The sequence below is a fragment of the Leptodactylus fuscus genome, chromosome 5 (genome assembly GCF_031893055.1).
Source record: "Leptodactylus fuscus isolate aLepFus1 chromosome 5, aLepFus1.hap2, whole genome shotgun sequence".
Classification (NCBI taxonomy): domain Eukaryota; kingdom Metazoa; phylum Chordata; class Amphibia; order Anura; family Leptodactylidae; genus Leptodactylus; species Leptodactylus fuscus.
Window position 1 is genome coordinate 28,604,114 of NC_134269.1, and position 21,225 is coordinate 28,625,338.

Consider the following 21,225-nt stretch of genomic DNA (forward strand, 5'->3'; position numbering starts at 1 on the left):
AGCCTCCAGGGAAACAGGCAATGAACAGCGCTTTCCCCAAATAAATATAGAAGACGACTTTATTTAGCACAACGCGTTCCGGTCCATATAGCCCTTTCTCAAGTGCAAATCAATCTTGCCATGGTGGGCCAAAGATGTGGCAATCTTTGGCCCTCCATGGCATTTGCATATTATCTGATCTGCTACAGGCAACATGCTGACACACTGGATGGGAAAATACCTTTAAAGGGATTCTACCATTTAACCTCTTTTTTTTTTCTAGTTGACACGTCGGAATAGCCTTAAGAAAGGCTATTCGTCTCCTACCTTTAGAAGTCGTCTCCAGTCCACCGTTCAGTGAAAAATCCGTTTTTTGTCGGTATGCAAATGAGTTCTCTTGCAGCACTGTGGGTGAGCCTCAGCGCTCAAACAGCACTGGGGGCGTCCCCAATGCTGGGAGAGAACTCTCTCCAGCGAAACCTCCATCGTCTTCAGCAACAGCCTCTTCATCTTCTTCTGGGGTCAGACTTGTGCGCCTGTGCAGTCGTCTCTGCCATCAGGACCCAGGCAGAGCCAAGTGCACAGGCCGGCTGGCAGCCATCTTTTGGAGGCCGCTTATGCACGCGTGTGCAGTACGCTCCTGTAGTTCTATGGAACAAGGAATGAGTTTAGCGGCAGGCCAGATTGACAGCTGGCGAAATGCTGGAGCAGGTAGATTATCAACACCAACAACACGCTCATTTTATGGCTTCCTAGCGAGCTGCTGAGATGCCAGAACAATCACGGGCACAGCACGAGGAATGAGTTCAGCAGCAGGCCAGCTTGAGAGCTGCCAAAACGCCGGAGCAGGAAGAGCATCAACACCAACAACACGCTCATTATATGGCGTCCCAGCGAGCTGCTGAGATACCGGAACAATCACAGGCACAGAGTGAGGAACAAGTTCAGCAGCAGGACAGCTTGAGAGCTGACGAAACACCGCAGCAGGCAAACCATCGACTGCAGCAATTTGTTGAATATAGGCAGATCATTGACGCCAACAACACGCAGATGAAGTCGCGGGCAGGGGCTAGTGTAGGATAAAAATCACGTAAACAGTGTTACTCCACACATACACATGAAGGGAAGCTTATTCTAAAATGTCACTATTACACTTTATAGAACAGCAGGTTGTTCTCCAGAGCTGTCCTTCACTATATGTTACTAACTGGATTAGCACACAATGAGACTGTCACTTTTATGTGTTGAGACAGTCACTTATTGAAGGTGTACTGTCACACACACAATTTTCACAAGTATTATTTGTTACAAAAGAAAAAAAAAACTTACACATACGGTATGGAAATAATGACGTGGTTAGTGGACACAGTTTTGTCTTCACTTCTCTCTTACTGGTGTCAACACAGAAGGTGTAAAAATTTTGCATTATTACGTGTTCATCTTTCTTTGTGTCTGTCCCCGACGTTTTAAAGAAGACCTTTCACTATTTGGGGCACATGCAGTGTAATATAGCACTAGAAAGCCGACAGTGCACTGAATTCAGAGCACTATTGGTTTTCCTATTCTGTGTCCCCGGTGAAGAGCTATTGGTGCCAGTACCGTAGCTCTTCACTGTCAGAAGGGTGTTGCTGACAGTCAGTCAGTCAGGAACGCCCCTCCTAACAGCAGCGTCTTTACTGTGAGAGGGGGCGTTGCTAACCGCCTAGCGATGACGCTGAGGAACGCCACCCCCCAGGACTCGTCTATGGACGAGTACTATCAGGAGGGGAGGGGTCGTTCCTCACCCCTCTCCCAGTACAGTGCTATAGACGCTACTGTGAGGAAGGGCGTTCCTGACAGACCTTTTAAAGAGGACCTTTCACTATTTGGGGCACATGCAGTGTAATACACCACTAGAAAGCCAACTGTTGGCTGAATTCAGCGCACTGTCGGCTTTCTAGTGGTATATAAAACCGCATGTGACCCAGGAGGTGAAAGGTCCTCTTTAAAGCGAAATGGTCTTTGGCAAATCATTTGGTGAATCTCAACCAGTGCAATCAACTGGTGAAGTAGTACACAAAAAGGGCCAAAAAACTGAAAACATAAACATTATCTTTTTTTACAATGACAAGAAAAACCATGCAATGAAAAGGGGTGTCCAAACTCTAGCCCGGAACTGTAAGTAACAGGTAATAGGTAAATAATAGGTTCCACTTCACTTTTTCTAAGCTAAAACCCCCTAATTTTCAGAACTTTTCTGGGTAATATAATTCACTATTTATTAGTCTGGATGCCTGCCTTGCCTTATACTATGTCTTCCTTGTGCACTAGTGTACAATATTCCATATACAGTCTCAGGGCCCCTTCACACGGCGTAAGCACTCGGCTCATTTCGAGCCGTACACGCGAGCGCTACTAAACACTTCCTATTCACTTCAATGGGAGCGCGCGTAAAGCTGGCTTTACGAGCGCTCCCATTGAAGTGACTGGGAAGTGTTTAGAAGCGCTCGCGTGTACGGCTCGGAATGAGCCGAGCGCTTACGCCGTGTGAAGGGGCCCTGAAAAGGGATTTGTAAAATGGCAAAACTTTGTTCTTGATGTTTTTTCGATGCACCCCATGATCTTACTCATCCTGAGAGCATTCTGACAATACTACAGTTAAAGGGGTTGTATCACAAATACAACTTATCCCTTATGGGTCCATTCACACGAAGGAAAATGGTGAGGAATTTGGTGTGGGATTTCAGCGTTGAAAACAAAGCCTCCCATTGACTTCAATGGGTTCCTTTTTCAGAAAAAGGAACCCATTGAAATTAATGGGAGGCTTTTTTTTTCAGCGCTGAAATTGCACACCAAATTCCTCACCATTTTCCTTCGTGTGAATGGACCCTAAGATACCATGATCAATGGAGGTCCTTTCACCAGTCTTTATCCACAGGGTATGGGATAGGTTGTGTTTGTGGTACAACCAACTTAACCCTTTGGCGACATCCAAGTATAGTGGATGTGCACTGAAGCAATATGGCATGGGCTCTGGAGCTTAGGCTGCACCATATGCGGCAGGTGACAGCTGTATTATACACACATTTGAGTTGATTGACGGCTCCCTGGTTTGTCATCATAGAAGCTAGGTAAATGAACAATATACTGCAATGCAGAAGCATTGTAGTTAGAGATGAGCGAACACTACTCGAAACAGACGTTTCGAATAGCACGCTCCCATAGAAATGAATGGATGTAGCTTTGCCGGCAGCCGGCCGCTTAACCCCCCGTGTGCCGGCCACTTCCATTCATTTCTATGGGAGCGTGCTATTCCAAACCGCTGTTTCGAATAGTGTTCACTCATCTATAAATTTGTAGTATATTGGTATGAGCAATTACATTACAAATATTAAAAAAAATAAAAAGTCAAATTTCTCTTTCCCAATTGACATATAAAAATATACAAAAAAAATGAAATCACACACCTAAAAATGTATCCCATACAGTAAATTCCAGAATGAAAAAAAAAAAAAAAAAAAAAAGCCATTATTCGGTTTCCTCCCCAATTAACAGAAAGTGATTAGAAAAGACCATAATGGCACAAAATGATGCAACTCGCTGCAAAAAAGAGCCCGTAGATAGAAATTTAAACATGTTATGTGTATTAGAATAAGGTAACGCAAAACAAGCTCGTTAAAACTTTTTGAATTTTTTAATTAGTATTTTCTAAAAAAACTAAAAAGATTTGGAGAAACAGATGTGGTCTGGGATTTTTACTATCCTATAGACATTAATTGGTGTCCGTGTCTATAAAACAGACCGAAATAGATCCTGTCTCCTTCTGCACGCACCTCAAGTCAGTGGGTTCATAGGCAGGCCATGAGTAACACAGACATCACATGTCCACTAAATGAGGATGTGTGAATAGGTCGTAAGTCCTAGGTGGGTGTCATAGTAGTAGAGACAAAACTGAAAATTTGCATGGCCTATCTCCCCCCCAACCTTACAAAAATAATATGATGATGCACTGCTAATAGAATCCAATACAGTATCAACCTACAGCCTGAGAGTCTCTCCTGATAGGGGAAGAGAGGTCTCCTGGCAGTTTTTGACAGCTGACACTAGAGGGTGCTTTCTGCATACTGTGAGCATTTATGTTTTTCCAATTGACTCTACGTTCACACTAACGTTGGCTGTCCCTTGTTCTGGTCTGTTGGAGAACCAGAACAACGGACAGGCAGATCTCAAAATAGTGTTTACGTATGGAATCCAACAGACCCCATTTCTAAACTGAAGCAGTAGATGAAGAAGCCGTGTGTGCCGGACTTTTATTGTCCACTGATTTCAGCACACATTTCGATGGACGGAGACTCCGACGGAAACGTGAACCTTTATCATCTCACAAGTTGAAGCACAATGTACTGTGACAGGTCTTCTTCACCGCGTACCTCCAGTTATAAAGAACGTGTCATACATGAGTAGTAAAGGTGAATAGTATACAGTATATCTTGAGGAGTCTTCAGTAGTTGATACCTTTTTTAATGGCTAAATAAAAAGGATGACATATTGCGAGCTTTCGGCATGGTATCAAGGGACCTTTTTTAGTTGTCCCGAAAGCTTGCAATATGTCATCATTTTTATGTAGGGGGCGTTCACACTACCGTCGGTGTCCGACAGCTAGTGTCCGCTGCTAATGTCCGTGCAAAATCTCGTGCAGACATTAGCATCAGACACTAGCTGTGTCCGTGACATTTTGCATTGATTTAATTGGACATCAGGTGCATTCTTTTACTGTCCGTGGGTGTCCTTAACTGTCCGTTCCCAAAGATGTCTGACTTTTCAAGGGGACAGCAAAACCCGACATGTTGGGAGCCGATCAGTTCTTTTTTTCCGGGAGCAGTTGGTTCCGGCTCCCAGAAAGAAGAAGCGGCACGCTCATTCTTCAGGCGGAGTCACCTCGTGAATCCGCCTGAAGACACACCCTACTCCATACTAGACCCATACTTTGGGCCTAATCCGGAGCGGAGCACGCGACTGGATGCCGGTGCACTGCAGCGGCATCCAGTCACAGCTACCCGTTTTTAGGTCCGGAAACTGAGGTGGGACTCTAGTGAATCCCATCCATACTTTGCAGAAAAATATGTGCAGAGGGCACACTGCGATTTCCCAAACCGTTCAGGTTTTGGAAATCACAGCATGTCAATTATACCTACAGAAACACTGGCGGTTTCCCTATAGGTCTAATGGAAGCAGAAAGTCCATAGAGGAAACCTCTGCATTCTTTCTGTTAAGGATTCTGCGGGAAAAACTGATGTGTTGCTGCCGCTGTTTTTCCCACATCGCTTTTTGTTGCGGCCCGCTACGTGGGGTCTTATTTTCAAACTAACTGTTGTGTTTAAATTATGTCCATATTCAGCCGCACACATACAACTCTATGGAAGAGAGCTGTAATTCTCTTGCACCTGGTTAATTGATTTATTGCCTCATTCTGTGTAATAGCAGCCTCTTATCTACAACTTATCAAAGTTAACCCCTTTCTGACATCTGCCTTACTATTACAGTGGATGTAGGGTATTTAAAGTTGGTAGCCACTCAGGAGCTGAGTGGCTCCATAGTGGCCGGGTCTTTGCTTTATAATACACTTGACGCCTCAGGTAAATCTGACTGAGGCGCCATGTTCCCTATGCAGCCTGTAACAGGAGTGCCAGTATTTTGCAATGCATTAGTGATCAGACCTCCTGGGATTCAAGACCCTACAGGATCTACAGTAACATATATATGTATGTATGTACACTGTATATAGTGGGGAAGTTAGCTCAGTAGAAGCAGTGGTGCGGACCAAAACAGTCAAGACAGGGACACAAAATGTGCAGCAAACTGGTTTATTAAAAAACAACAACAAACAGGAAAATAAATAAGCCTTGACTTCAGTCACAAATAAGCAAAACACAATACAGTCTTAACTTCAGGCAAAAACAAAATGAAAATCTGCTCATCTGAGCAACTAACTAAACAGAAACTGATAATCTAACTATACGTGTGGCTTACTACCAGCCACACAAACAAAACTGGAGCAATATAGTCTCACCGGACTCAGGGTTATAGGACAGATCCATCCACCTCCTGTCACCCCATGGATCTGCACACAATGCAAGAGCTGCAGCCTTTTCTGGCCTAGTAATGAGCGAAGGATCTACACCCGGACTGAGGCCTACTCCAGACCCGCCCTGGACCACACATAGGTCAGAAACCTGGGGCTGATATATCTGGACTCCAGCACTCTGCCTGTCACCTTCTCACAATATATAAATAAAAAGAATAAACAAAATTTAATCACTCCCCTTTCCATAGAAAACATATAAAAGTGAAAAACACACTGTGAAACACATGAGGTATCCCTGTGTCTGAAAACATGTTCTTCCCATACGGTGAATGCTGTAGTGAGAAAAAAAAAAAATCAAAAAAGTCAAATCAAAGTAAAAAAATTTTATTGACTATTTCATCTCGGATAAAAATTTGAATAAAAAGTGATCAAAGTGATAGATATTCCCCAAAATGGTATAAAAAATACACCTAGACAAGCTATGCATCCTTATTCACAGAACATATAAAAAAGTTCCAGATGTCAGAATATGGCAACTCTAATATGGCGCTCCCATTGAAGTGAATGGGATGTGTATTAAAGCGCTCGTGTATACGTGTCTGAATGAGCGGAGCATAAACTCCGTGTGAAGGGGCCCTTAGCATAGGTATCAGCATTTATTTGGCCAAATGAACAGGTTGTGGTAAACGGGGCTATGTGATGGTCTCATGCGTAGACACATACACAGAACGGTGTACCCTCTTTATTCTGCTGATCGTCGGGGGTCCTCGAGGTCAAACTCTCACTGATGAAGCTTTGGTGGTCCATCGATATAGACAGCTATCTCCATCGGTCTGAATGGAGCGTCAGGGAGAATGAATAGCCAATGGTGCAGGCAAACACCTCCAAAACAGGGGTTCGGAAGTACATTTACAGGTGATGTAGGAGATAAAGGTTTCCTAGAATGCCCCTTTAAAAAAGTGGTGTAGGCATATGATATTAAGGGTAGAGATCGGCTCCTGCACGCTGGACCGGACAGTTACGGAGGCAACCGTCTAATGCCATCGAATATCATGCACGGGGCATAACCATTTTATTGGGTTTCAGGTATGATACAAGTTGGTGTTGGATGGTTGCCTTGGTCCCGTGTGCAGTTGTGTCTTTCCATTTGCCACGTTGGTGGACGAGTAGCCGGCACAACCCCTTTAGGCTAGGGCTACATGGTGATTTTGACCGTGACTACCAAATATCCCTTCTTAATCGAGGTTACCGCGACGACTATACCAAAGATCGCTGTGTTGCCCTGCGACTCCTTTGCAAAAGTGGGTGCCGTAACTTCAAGTCGCAAAAAATGCCTACCTCCCAACCGTCCCGATTTCCGCGTGACATTCACGATTCCGGTGACGTGTCCCGCGGTCCCGGTTGGAGGGAGGTATGTCCCGATTTCAACTCAGATCTGCGTCCAGAGGACGCAGATCTGAGTTGAACACATACGCAGCTTAAGCAAGGAGCTGACACAGTTCAGCTCCTTGCATCGCCGCTGCATGCTGCCTACTGGCTGTGTAGACGTGATGTGATGACGTCACATCGCATCTACAACTGTGTGCGAGTGAGAGAGCAGCGAGGGAACGAGGAGAAGGTAAGTGTAATGTGTACACTGAGGTGGAACGTGAAACTGGGGGCAGATAAAGGAGAGGACGGCATGACACTGGGGGCAGAGATGGAGGGGACATGAATCTGGGGGCAGAGATGGGGGGACATGAATCTGGGGGCAGAGATGGGGGGGCATGAATCTGGGGGCAGAGATGGAGGGGACATGAATCTGTGGGCAGAGATGGGGGGGACATGAATCTGGGGGTAGAGATGGAGGGGACATGAATCTGGGGGCAGAGATGGGGGACATGAATCTGGGGGCAAAGATGGAGGGGACATGAATCTGGGGGCAGAGATGGATAGGACATGAATCTGGGGGCAGAGATGGGGGGGCATGAATCTTGGGGCAGAGATGGAGGGCCATGAATCTGTGGGCAGAGATGGGGGGACATGAATCTGGGGGTAGAGATGGAGGGGACATGAATCTGGGGGCAGAGATGGAGGGAACATGAATCTGGGGGAAGAGATGGGGGGGACATGAATCTGGGGGCAGAGATGGAGGGACATGAATCTGGGGGCAGAGATTGGGGGACATGAATCTGGGGGCAGAGATGGGGGGGCATGAATCTTGGGGCAGAGATGGAGGGCCATGAATCTGTGGGCAGAGATGGGGGGGACATGAATCTGGGGGCAGAGATGGAGGGGACATGAATCTGGGGGCAGAGATGGAGGGGACATGAATCTGGGGGCAGAGATGGGGGGACATGAATCTGGGGCAGAGATGGGGGGACATGAATCTGGGGGCAGAGATGTGGGGACATGAATCTGGGGGCAGAGATGGAGGGACATGAATCTGGGGGCAGAGATGTGGGGACATGAATCTGGGGCAGAGATGGGGGGACATGAATCTGGGGGCAGAGATGTGGGGACATGAATCTGGGGGCAGAGATGTGGGGACATGAATCTGGGGGCAGAGATGTGGGGACATGAATCTGGGGGCAGAGATTGGGGGACATGAATCTGGGGGCAGAGATGTGGGGACATGAATCTGGGGGCAGAGATTGGGGGACATGAATCTGGGGGCAGAGATTGGGGGAACTAGGGGCAGAGATGGAGGGGACATGAATCTGGGGGCAGAGATGTGGGGGACATGAATCTGGGGGCAGAGATTGGGGGACATGAATCTGGGGGCAGAGATTGGGGGAACTAGGGGCAGAGATGGAGGGGACATGAATCTGGGGGCAGAGATGTGGGGGACATGAATCTGGGGGCAGAGATTGGGGGACATGAATCTGGGGGCAGAGATGGAGGGACATGAATCTGGGGGCAGAGATGAAGGGTGTATATGAAACTGGGGGAGAGATAGAGGGAGGACATATAATTTATGGGTGACTGTAGGAGAATTATACTGTGTGCGGGCACATGAATGAGAATGGGCGGAGTCAACACAAAAGTGGGCGGGGCTAAATTTGCCGTGCCACACATTTTGTCCCTCTTTCGGTTCTTCAAAAGTTGGGAGGTATGAAAAATGCCCGACTTAAAGTCACGTTTCAGCACCCTTGGGGATCACAATATGATTCCACTTGCTAACATTAGCAACGGCGTTAAATGGCGACCCAACGGTATTTGATTACGTGACGGGAGTCGCTGCCAAGATGGCGGTTTAGCCCTAGCCTTACGTAAATTCACAAAGCTAGGGGGCGACTCTCTCAGTGCTCGGTGGTGTCACTATAAAGGCGTGGCTTAAACCTGTGGGCGGGGTTTATGTACCAAAAAAATTCCACACCGCCCACTGCCCGCCACATCGCAACTATACGTCAAATTGCGTAAACTTATAAAGACTGGTATCATGGCTGTGTGTCAAACCATACTGCAAAAAAAAATCTGTGAAAATTGTTATAACTTGTAATAAATAGACATTGCTGCTCTTTGCTGTCATCTCTCTCATTTTCCAAGATGGCGCCCGCTCCCTGCAAGATGGATCCTATTTTTATTTCCTCAACCAACATGGCGCTTTTTACCTGCCTCGGCAACTTCAGTCATAACCGCGAGTGTGGGTTTTCGCTTCTCCCCCGCCGCTATCGCTACTCACTTCCCTCGACAAAGATGTCGGCTTTCCCTCACGCGCCCTCTACCAAGATGGCCGCTCGGGACCTTCACCCCTAACCAATGTGGCGGCGCTGCGACTTCAGCCCCGCCTCTGTTGTCTATGGTTGCGGGGATCCCTGATGGCGCCTGCGCAGTACGCCGTGTGAGGTGTTGCGCAGGCGTAGATTGTTCCTCGGGGGGACAGAGGAGCATGAATGGAGCAAGATGGCGGATCCTGTGCAGGTGAGGGGGGATCCTGTTGCTGTGCAGGGATGTGCTGCAGGAGGAGGGAGAGAGGCGGCAGATGGGCACTGCTGGGGGCCTGGGGAGCTGGCGCTGGGCCCTGTGTGGGAAGCTGCTGGGTGACAGTGTGTCAGCACAGGGTGACAGGAGCCTGAGGCCTGCAGACAGTGCACTGTGTATATAAACATAGGGGGTGTCTATGGGCAGAGCACTGCAGGGCTGCACTGGGCACACACTGGCACCATGTCCTCCTCATGGCACTGGATGAGGTGTGTGCACTTGGGAATGACATGGAGCTGCAGGTGAAGTGCACCGCTCACTGTCAGCACTGCCATGACACTTACCTGCAGGGTTACCTACCTACATGGCTACCTATGACCTGGGAAACCGATATGTGACATGCCTGGCTACAGCGCCCCCTACTGGGCACTCACCTGACTGCTGGTGCAGGTTTCCATTGGCACAAACTGTCATTTTTAGTACCGTAACGACAACTCATCATGAAATGAGCATTGATCATCGTTACTCATCGCAACGTTCACTACAGAAGACTCGCCCCAAGGGCATCGCACGGTTAGGAAACGCAGCAGTGTGACTGGGGTGGCCGCCATTGGGGTGGGTGTTATCACTTAAATTGCCCCCCTTTAACACCTTTTTAGGGTTTTTTTCACGCACGTTTTTTCAGTATTCATAGTATTTGTTGTATACGGTCACTGGTACGTCAGTTAAACGGACCCATGGGCCCTCAGTATATGGACAGAGGCCAAAAGAGTATTTGGCGTATTCCGTGGGGGGTTTGTTTTGGGAAGGGGGAGGGTTAATTTATTAAGTTTATTAAATAGGACAACAGACGATGCAATTCCAGGCTCTCCGTAAAAAAAAGTAACATGCATCCCTATGGAGGACAGGCGTGCGTTTACAGGGGTACGCACAGTTATATAGAGGATAAGTGTCCCATCACTGGGGGTCTAAACAGGAGAAGGGTCCCCCAAACATCTTCCATGTAAAATGAAGCAGCTGCCGCCATGTTTGCAGTCCTGGAAGTCCCATACAAGTGAATAGAGCACTGGTGCTTGGTTCAGGGGGACTCTCAGGACCCCATTCTCCTGATCGCTGGGGGTCCCAGTGATTGTACCCCAGTGATTTACAGGATAAGTGTCTATAATACGGAAGCCCCTTTATGTATGTGACCGTTTCTTTCCCATCAGTAAGTGAACACGACGGACGCAACGCCTAATGGCCTTGCTGCTTATGCTAACCAATCAGAGCTCAGCTTTCATTTTTGGTGGTCTGTGATCGGTGGCAATGATGGTAGTGTTTAGGAACCTGTGTGTTTTTTTAAATAAAATAAGTGATTTTTTTTTTTAACTTGTTTTCTTTTTGAGGTTTTCCCCTTGGCTACTCTATTGAAATTTAGAAATGCCGAAAATGTTTAAAGTTCTGTTGAGTAGCCATAGGGGAAAACCTCCATCACCTGAGCATAACACATTTGGGGCGGTGGGTTCACATGGAGTTTTTTGGTCAGGATTCTGCCTCGAGAAAAAAACCTCCCAATAGAGTTCTATTTGGAGGCTGATTTTGAGGCGGATTCCTGACCAAAAAACTCTGTGAACCCAGCCTAAAAAGGGTCTAATAAATCAGCCTAATAATTGGTGAGGAATTTGGTGTGGAATTTTCCACGCTGAAAATTAAGCCTCCCATTGATTTCAATGGGTTCCGCTAGCGGAAAATTCCTTACCATTTTCCTCCGTGTGAATGGACCCTAAAGGGATGGATATTGATGGCCTGCCTTTACAACAGGTCAGCAGCATTTGATCGGTGAGAGTCGGACACCTGGGATAGCCACACACCAGCTAGTTGAGGTGATGGTGGTGCTCAGGTGTTCATTCAGCACAATGGACTCGTTTCCTGTGGTCTCTTCACACATCTGATCTTGGGTGCTAGGTTTCGGACGATCACATATTGATGACCTAAGGATAAGTCACCAGTATTATAATCCTTACGGCTATGGTCACATCTCCGTCGCAGAGTCTGATGAAAATCGGTGGCGGAAAAAGTCCTGTATGACTAGATGGCCCCCATTATAGTCCGTGTGGTCTGCTGGGCTGTATTAGCGGACCACCTCTCCATTGATGGACCTGAACAACGGAGAAGCGATACTAGCGTGAACCGAGTGTTAAATTCGCACCATTCTCTATGTGGACACAGTTTTTAATCACGACGTGTGAACATGGCCTAAGTGGGCACATTTAAATTCAGTTTTTGCTGCAGGTTTTTTTTTTTTGCAGTATGTGAATGAGGTTTTAATCTGATCTACACGGATGTAAAAGCTGCAAAAGCTTTGTTGCAGGACTTGTGGGTGGAAAATCCACAGCTTGATACAGTGGATGAGATCTAAACAAGTCTCATTCACAAGCTACGGGGAAAATCGGAAATTGACCTGCGGTGCAGAGTTTACAAAGGCTGAGTTCACATGGAGTTATTTGGTCAGGAATCCGCCTCAAAATCGGCCTCCAAAAAAAAGCCTTCCAATAGAACTCTATAAGGGTGCATTCACACGGAGTAACGTGCCGCGTGACCTGGCACGTATACGCCGTGTGAGATTTTGAGCGCCGTAAACACTCCCATTGATTTCAATGGGAGTTAGTCTCGTATACGGCGCGTTATTTTGCGGCCGTGATTTTGCGGGCCGCAGAATAATGTGGCATGTATGATCCAGGCTCCCATTGAAATCAATGGGAGCATTTACGGTGCTCAAAATCTCACATGGCGTATACGTGCCAGATCACGCGGCACATTACTCCGTGTGAATGCACCCTTAGAAGGCTGATTTTGAGGCGTATTCCTGACCAAAATCCTGACCTGAACTATACACAGCCTCTCATTGCTGTGGAGATTAACCCTTCTTTAGACATCAGTGTTGCGATCTCCGGTCACCATTTTGGGAGCTGTACCCGAGCCTTGGATATTTGCGTATTTCCACCTTGCGCTTCCTCACCGGTCCTTGTATACTTTTAAAGAGCACCGTGTGGTATCTTATTGGCGCACAGAGAGGAGGGAGGAGGCGAATTCGACTTTGAAGACGTAGCATAAACCAAAGTGACGGGGGTGAGATAGTGAGGGTGGAGGCGCGTGTCTCGGCACAAGTCATGGGCTCTGTGTGACTATCCTCACATGTATACAGGAATTATTCCTGACGTATACCTCTGATGGACAGTTCTGACATTGTACATTGAGAGCAATCGTTTAAAGAAAAATAAAGCACACTGTCTCTTATTAAGGCAGCTTGTCAGTATCTTAGTCCTTGACAAGTCCTTTAAATTGACCCTAGGTATGAGATTATTCACACACTGTAGTGACAGTCCTATATCTGTCTATATGCTCAGACTGTCCCCCTGCAAAAACAGGGTTCAGTTTTTGTGTCTCCTGTGATAAGCCTGTCAGATGTGTGGCAGCCGCTTATCTCCCTTCCTCAGCTGATCTGGCAGCCGCTTATCTTATTGCACTGCTGAAATACACCTTGTACTGTCTAATTCTGGAGTAATAACTTTACAGAATCACATGGTATACGCTCTATAGTGTATAAAGGGGTCCTCGGCTGAGCAGAGACATCAGTATGGACAGAAGTTGTCCTCTCCCTAAGGGGTATTTTGGTCAGGATTTTGAGGCTGTATCCGCCTCAAAATCCTGACCAAAAAGATGGCTCCCATTGAAATCAATGGGAAACAGTCAGTTCTTTTCTCTGGGTGCCGTTTGTTCCGGCTCCTGGAAAAAGAAGTGAGGTGCTCATTCTTCAGGCGGAGTTGCCTCACGAATCCAACCTGAAGACGCTCCCTCCTCCCGACTAAGACAATTCATTGGGGCCTAATCCGGAGCAGAGTGCACTGCACCGGCATCCAGTCACAGCTACCCATATTTTAGGCCGGAACCTGAGGCGGCCTCCGGACCAAAAAACATTTCCCGACTGCCTGTCTACATAGTACAAGGATGGGTTTCGGTTCACCACAGAGGCGCCATGAAGACCTAGCTCTATGACGGAGTTGTAGCCTCATGGAGTAGAGGGAGATTACATCTTATATGTATGCTCACTGGCACCAGGTCACACCTGTAATAATGAGCTGCTGTTTTGTTTAATGTCAAAATTAAATGTATCTATCAGTGTGTTTGGGGGAAATCATGGCGGCCTGTCTAGCCCCACGTTGCGTATTCTAGTACCAGCAAAGTGAATAAGATTCGGGCTAATCCCATCCACACGTTGCAGAAAAAAACTAACCGGAAAAGCTGCGATTTCAAAAACTCTTTTGAATAATGCGGCATGTCAATTATACCTGCAAATACGTTCATCAGTATTAGAGATGAGCGAACGCTGTTCGGATCAGCTGTTCCGAACAGCACACTCCCATAGAAATGAATGGACGTAGCTGGCACGCGGGGGGTTAAGTGACCGGCCGCCGGCAAAGTGTACGTGCCAGCTGCTTCCGTTCATTTCTATGGGTGTGTGCTGTTCGGAACGGCTGATCCGAACAGTGTTCGCTCATCTCTAATCAGTATGTGTCCGACACCTGGGACAGCCAACGATCAGCTCGTTTACAAGTTCTGTGGCCTCTTCCCTTTGCTGATGACGTCGTATTTATTGGTCACATGGCACAGCAGCAGCTCAGCCCCATTCAAGTGAAAACCAAGCCTATGATACATACGGCATCGTGCCTGGTATTCACTGAAAAGACCGCAGCACTCACCTAAACACTGCGGCTTCTTGGATCCTCCAATCTGGGGGGAAGGGGGTCCTGGAGTCATGACCCCCTACCAAATCATCTATGGATAACCTAAGGATAAGTCATCAGTATAGAAGTACCAGAAAACTCCTTTAGGTCGTGGCCCCATGGGACATAAATGCCGTGATTTGCCCGCAGCGAAAACGCCACAGGAAAAATCGCTGCGTTTTATAATCAGAGAGAATCCCATGCCCACTTTCTGGAAAAAACGCGGTGCGGACATGCCACGATATCCAAAACCAGTGTGGTTTTGAAAATCGCAGCATGTGAATTATACCCATGGAAAGGCCGGCAGCTTCCCTGTAGATATAATTGCAACAGAAGGTCCGCGGAGGAAAACTCTGCAGGAAGGACCACGATGCGTTGCCACTGTGCTTTTTTTTTTTTTTTGCTGGGGGACGTTCCATGGGGCTTTATCCTTATGGCTAATTTACACAGGCATAGAGGGGGCGGATTATGGCGTATGATCCACGCCATAATCCGCCCCCTCACAATGGTAGTCTATGTAGACCGCCAGGCTACTTTTTTCTTTTTTAAGCGAAAAAAGAAGCATGCTGCCGTTTCTTCAGGTGGATTCCGCGGCGCGCCCTCCTCGCGGCAGCAACCTCTGGATTCAGCTCGTTCATTTGAGCCTACTCCGGAGGGAGAAGCCGCGACTGTCGGAACCCACAACAGTCGTCACTGGCGGGTTTTGACCCCGCGTAACTCTCTGTGCCATAATCTGCCTTACAGCTCCCTGTGTGCTGCGAAAACGCTGATTTTTAATTTATTTATTTTTTTAAAATTTTGTTGCAGATTTTGTTGCTGTTTCTGGAGCTAAATCCAATATACACACACTGCCTATATGTTTGCCATAACAAAATCACCAAATATTAAAAAAAAAACAAAAAAAAAAAAACAGCTTTTCCACAATGTGTAGCCTCAGTCTAAATGTGACTTGGTATGTAGAGTAGATTCTTAAGGGCTAGTTCACACGGCATTCCGCGATGGATTAGGGCCAAATGAATGGGCCGGTGCGTTAATCCGCGGACGCAGGAATCCACAGCAAGATTAGGGCAGTTCGCCTCTTTATTCCGCTCCTAGCTAGCGGAAAAAGAAAGCGAGCGGCTCCCATTGAAGTCAATGGGAGAGGCAGATTCTGCATCAAAATCCACTGCCAACCAGCCCTTATCGGTCTTCACATCTGTGTCGGGACTATTCCCTGGTGTATACCTACAACGCTGTGTACTGTATAGCCATACAATAGTAAAGAAGGGTATACAGCAGACAGGTGGAAGGTGTTATTGACCAGGGTCATGGTGCTGTTTGAAGATCGTTGTTCCTTGAGCAAAACCTATACCCTAAGTGTCTGGTCATTGGGGGTCTCAGGTCCCCGAGGTTGCACTACTACTCCACTTGTCTCTAGGGTACTGCCAAAGCGAAGACGACACAGCAGACTCATAGAGCCGAATAGAGTCGGAGCCTCTTTATTCAGACGAGGCACCACTATTGTCACGATCTGTCCCCTGTTGTTGTTTCGGGGCACTGATGTCACCTTCATTGAGGGACAGGACCCCTATCTAGGGAGAGCACAAGCCTTACATCAGGCAGTGTAGTTGAGCGGCCCCATATTGTAACACCCCAGTATTGTGTCCGTTATATATATTAGTAGCGTGTGGCACAGTATAGCGGTGCCAACAATGCTGTGTCACCATGTCCCGGCGCTGCATTATCTCAATGAGACAGATCAGCCTCTTATATATACCTATTCCCCTCCCGTCCCCTTATCACAGCCCGCACGCCCTCCAGGCTTCCCAGTTCACAAATTCTGCCTGGTCAGTCCACGATGACGTCACACGTATTTACAAACCTCCTGTTTGAAGAATGCGTGAGGCCGGCATGTGACTGTCATCCCCGGCGCGCTCCGCCAGCTCACCACTGATAACATGGACACGCCATATCCAGCTGACTGTACAGTTGTGTGGTTTAATGTAAATGACGTGTTAGTATTATGTAAAGGCGACTTGTACATTTACTTATTTCAATTTTAACCCTTTAGTGATCGAACACATTTTATCCCTCTCTCCATTCCTGATTTCATAACTTTTTACATTCTACTGAATGGAGCTTTACAAGACCTTGTGTTTTGGGGGGTACATAAGACTTTTTGTTTCCTCCTAACACAGGGGTAGGGAACGTACGGCTCTCCAGCTGTTGCAAAACTACAACTCCCAGCATGCATACTTGCTCTGCTTTTCTTGGAACTCCCATGGAAGTGAATGGAGCATGTTGGGAGTTGTAGTTTCACAGCAGCTGGAGACCCGAAGGTTCTCTACCCCTTTCCTAACACGTAGGAATTAGCCTTAAGAAAGGCTATCCTTCTTCTACCTTTAGATGTCTTCTCCGCACCGCCGTTGGGTTTTACATCCGTTTTTTCTTCTGTATGCAAATGAGTTCTCTTGCAGCACTGGGGGCGGTCCCCAGCGCTCAAACAGCACTGGGGGCGTCCCCAATGTGGCAAGAGAAGTCTCCAGCACCGCCTCCATCTTCTTCTGGAACGCCCTCTCCCTGGGTCTTCTTCTGTCCTGGATTTCAATTTTCTTGGCTCCGGGCAGAGCCGACTGCGCATGCCTGGGCCACAAGAAAATGGCCTCTTACACCAGCTTACTGTGTAAGCAGCCATTTTCTTGTGGCCCAGGTATGCGCAGTCAGCTCTGCCCGAGGCCTAAAAGATTGAAATCTAGGACAGAAGAAGACGCAGTGAGAAAACGTTCCAGAAGAAGATGGAGGCGGCGCTGGAGAGTTCTCTTGCAGCATTGGGGACACCCCCAATGCTGTTTGAGCGCCAGGGACCGCCCCCAGTGCTGCGAGAGAACTCATTTACATACTGAAGAAAACCGTGATTTCTACTGAACAGTGGCGTGGAGAAGCCATCTAAAGGTAGGAGAAGAATCGCCTTTCTTAAGGCTATTCCTACATGTTAGGGGGTAAAAAAGGGTATCCAATGATAGGATCCCTTTAATTTTTATCCTGTAGAATAAATAACGTACATGTACACTCACCGGCCACTTTATTAGGTACACCTGTCCAACTGCTCGTTAACACTTAATTTCTAATCAGCCAATCACATGGTGGCAACTCAGTGCATTTAGGCATGTAGACATGGTCAAGACAATCTCCTGCAGTTCAAACCGAGCATCAGTATGGGGAAGAAAGGTGATTTGAGTGCCTTTGAACGTGGCATGGTTGTTGGTGCCAGAAGGGCTGGTCTGAGTATTTCCGAAACTGCTGATCTACTGGGATTTTCACGCACAACCATCTCTAGGGTTTACAGAGAATGGTCCGAAAAAGAAAAAACATCCAGTGAGCGGCAGTTCTGTGGGAGGAAATGCATTGTTGATGCCAGAGGTCAGAGGAGAATGGCCAGACTGGTTCGAGCTGATAGAAAGGCAACAGTGACTCAAATAGCCACCCGTTACAACCAAGGTAGCCAGAAAAGCATCTCTGAACGCACTGTACGTCGAACTTTGAGGCAGATGGGCTACAGCAGCAGAAGACCACACCGGGTGCCACTCCTTTCAGCTAAGAACAGGAAACTGAGGCTACAATTTGCACAAGCTCATCGAAATTGGACAATTGAAGATTGGAAAAACGTTGCCTGGTCTGATGAGTCTCGATTTCTGCTGCGACATTCGGATGGTAGGGTCAGAATTTGGCGTCAACAACATGAAAGCATGGATCCATCCTGCCTTGTATCAACGGTTCAGGCTGGTGGTGGTGGTGTCATGGTGTGGGGAATATTTTCTTGGCACTCTTTGGGCCCCTTGGTACCAATTGAGCATCGTTGCAACGCCAAAGCCTACCTGAGTATTGTTGCTGACCATGTCCATCCTTTTATGACCACAATGTACCCAACATCTGATGGCTACTTTCAGCAGGATAATGCGCCATGTCATAAAGCTGGAATCATCTCAGACTGGTTTCTTGAACATGACAATGAGTTCACTGTACTCCAATGGCCTCCACAGTCACCAGATCTCAATCCAATAGAGCATCTTTGGGATGTGGTGGAACGGGAGATTCGCATCATGGATGTGCAGCCGACAAATCTGCGGCAACTGTGTGATGCCATCATGTCAATATGGACCAAAATCTCTGAGGAATGCTTCCAGCACCTTGTTGTATCTATGCCATGAAGAATTGAGGCAGTTCTGAAGGCAAAAGGGGGTCCAACCCGTTACTAGCATGGTGTACCTAATAAAGTGGCCGGTGAGTGTATTTTAGGGGTTGTTATAGATGTGGTGATACGGTTGTGTGATGGAAAGTGATATTATAAACAAAAGTCAATTGGACCCCTTCTCCTGGAGACATCTAAAGTGACAGTGACCGGAGAATAATAAAATCAGATGTTCATGTTTGCCTGCACAAGGGTTAAAGTGAGAGTGCATGTATAGGCAACTTCGCTTTAACCAGTAATATCTCTAAATCTATGGGGTGTTACAGACGTGATCTTGTATGAAGCTTTATTACAGCACCAAGATCATGGCTGTGGAGTTAGAACCGTCCCTGCTCGGAGTGAGTTGTAATGCATTTAGCTCAAGCCCTGAGTCTGGCTCATCCAAAACTGTAGGGGGGTTAAAGGGGTTATCAAAGTAAATCTAGCTTGCTCTGTCATTTTCACTGGAGTACGGGTGGGTGAGTAGGTGGGCTCTTGTTTAATCCAGGAAAGTTGTGGTTAGGGAATTCTATCTTGGTTATTATAAAACTATAGTAGTTCTGGTGTCGTATCTCGTCATACCATAGGATAAGACTCGCAGCTTTCATAAGATACCGGGATCACCGTTCTATCCGTGTTCTTTCCAGAGATATCACCATTCACAATGGAGTCAGGATCTATAGCAGCTGCATATGAATATCCCAATCCTGACTGTTTATTTAGCTAGTGACATCTCCAGGAATAGCACAGGCAGAATTATAGTCTTGGTGTCCTATGAAAGCTGAGAATTACTTATTTAATAGTGTTTTATATAATGCCAGAGGAATGGAGGTGTGTTATGGATCTATAGACTGTGGGTGTAATTGTACAGATCTGTAAGACTATTGTGTGCGTTGGACAGATAGACCTAGGTAGGCAGTGATATGGGAGCAGGGGTAATATATCTGCATCACTAGGAGTCTGGGAAAGCTGGGTTACAAGATGTGTGTTGTTTGCCATCCATCTTTCCAGGAGAAAAATGATGATTAAAGTGGTCCCCCCATCCGTACCATGAATACCTGATAGATACAGAACTCATTCTTGAGAATGGGGTCTCATCTGTTCCCCCTAGTAAATCAGAGAAGGGCACACATCCACTAGTCTCTCCTTTCACTTGTTATGGGAGTTACAGAAATATCTGAATCGGAAACGGGCGTATTTTGGTCCTGATTTTGATGCGGGAAGCCGTGTCCAAATAGGACCAAAATGCGACAGTCGCGGCTTCCCGCTCTGAAGTAAGTTCAAATGAATGTGCCTAGTACGGAGGGTGCTGCCACGAGGCGGAATCCGCCTGAAGAAAGGGCAGCTCGCTTCTTTTTTCCGTGAGAGGGAACATGCCGCTAGCGGAAAAAAGGAAGGTAGCGGTCTGCATAGACCTCTATTGTGAGGGGGCGGATTCTTATGTGGATTCAGCACCAAAATCCGCCCCCTCTTGCCCTGTTAACATGTTCAAGCCCCTAGATGGGCTTAACAAAACAAAAAAAAAAAAAGGTTGAAGGAAAAATGCTAAGCTGTAATACCGGCAATGGCCACTATTCAGGACACAGCGCTATCTGCTTCCAGCTCCGTGCACTGTACAGTACACAGATCAGATGGACCTCCAAACAGCTGATCTGTGCGGGGGTTGGCTGGCGACTGATAAGATATGTATGGCCTCCCATAAGGATAGGCTATAAATTACATTCCTAGACAACCCCTTTTGGTATCCCCATGTCCAAAAATGTCTGTACTATTAAAATATAAAAATATTTATTCCATGTTTTGAAATCTGTAGCTGGAAAAAAACCGAAAAATAGTCACTGACGTACAAACATGCCGCAAAACCACTAGGGGGCAGATTTGGTAATCCCATCTAAACTTTAACCATGCGCACTTCCGCTACGTTCACATTTGAGTGTGTTGCCCTCCACAAAAATGGAACCGTCCCATCATGGACACGACCAGGGCTCGAGGGACCCCGTTGACTGTAATTTTTGCACATGGCGACCCATGACAAATCCGTGCCTGATGGATACCCAGTGCAGGTGTGAACTTAGCCCTAGACAAACCATCTTAACCTGTTCTTGGCGCAGTCAATGATGGCTAGAAAAAACAACAAAGCAAACCAACAAAACAGCGTCATCCTTTTCCATTCAGTCTAGTGTCGGCTGCTTTCAGAGCACACATTATGTTACAGGGCAATGTGACCTCTATGTACAGGGAACCTACAGTCACAACAGGATTGAAAGTCACCTTTAGCTATATACTGGTTTAAAGGGGTTTTTCCAGGA

The 21,225-nt window shown here is 47.0% G+C and overlaps 2 protein-coding genes across 2 annotated transcripts in view; one reads left to right on the forward strand and one right to left on the reverse strand.

The window, feature by feature from the left end:
- The window catches only part of DOK2 (docking protein 2), a 41,008-nt gene extending 31,286 nt beyond the window's left edge, over positions 1–9,722 (reverse strand). The window contains exon 1 of the mRNA XM_075272723.1: positions 9,637–9,722. The gene's annotated coding sequence lies outside the window, so the exon portion shown is untranslated. The remainder of the gene's footprint in view (positions 1–9,636) is intronic.
- Positions 9,723–9,851: 129 nt separating this feature from the next.
- The window catches only part of XPO7 (exportin 7), a 39,402-nt gene continuing 28,028 nt past the window's right edge, over positions 9,852–21,225 (forward strand). Inside the window, exon 1 of the mRNA XM_075272709.1 lies at positions 9,852–9,946. Coding sequence (XP_075128810.1) covers positions 9,929–9,946 — 18 coding nt within the window. The 5' untranslated portion in view covers positions 9,852–9,928. The remainder of the gene's footprint in view (positions 9,947–21,225) is intronic.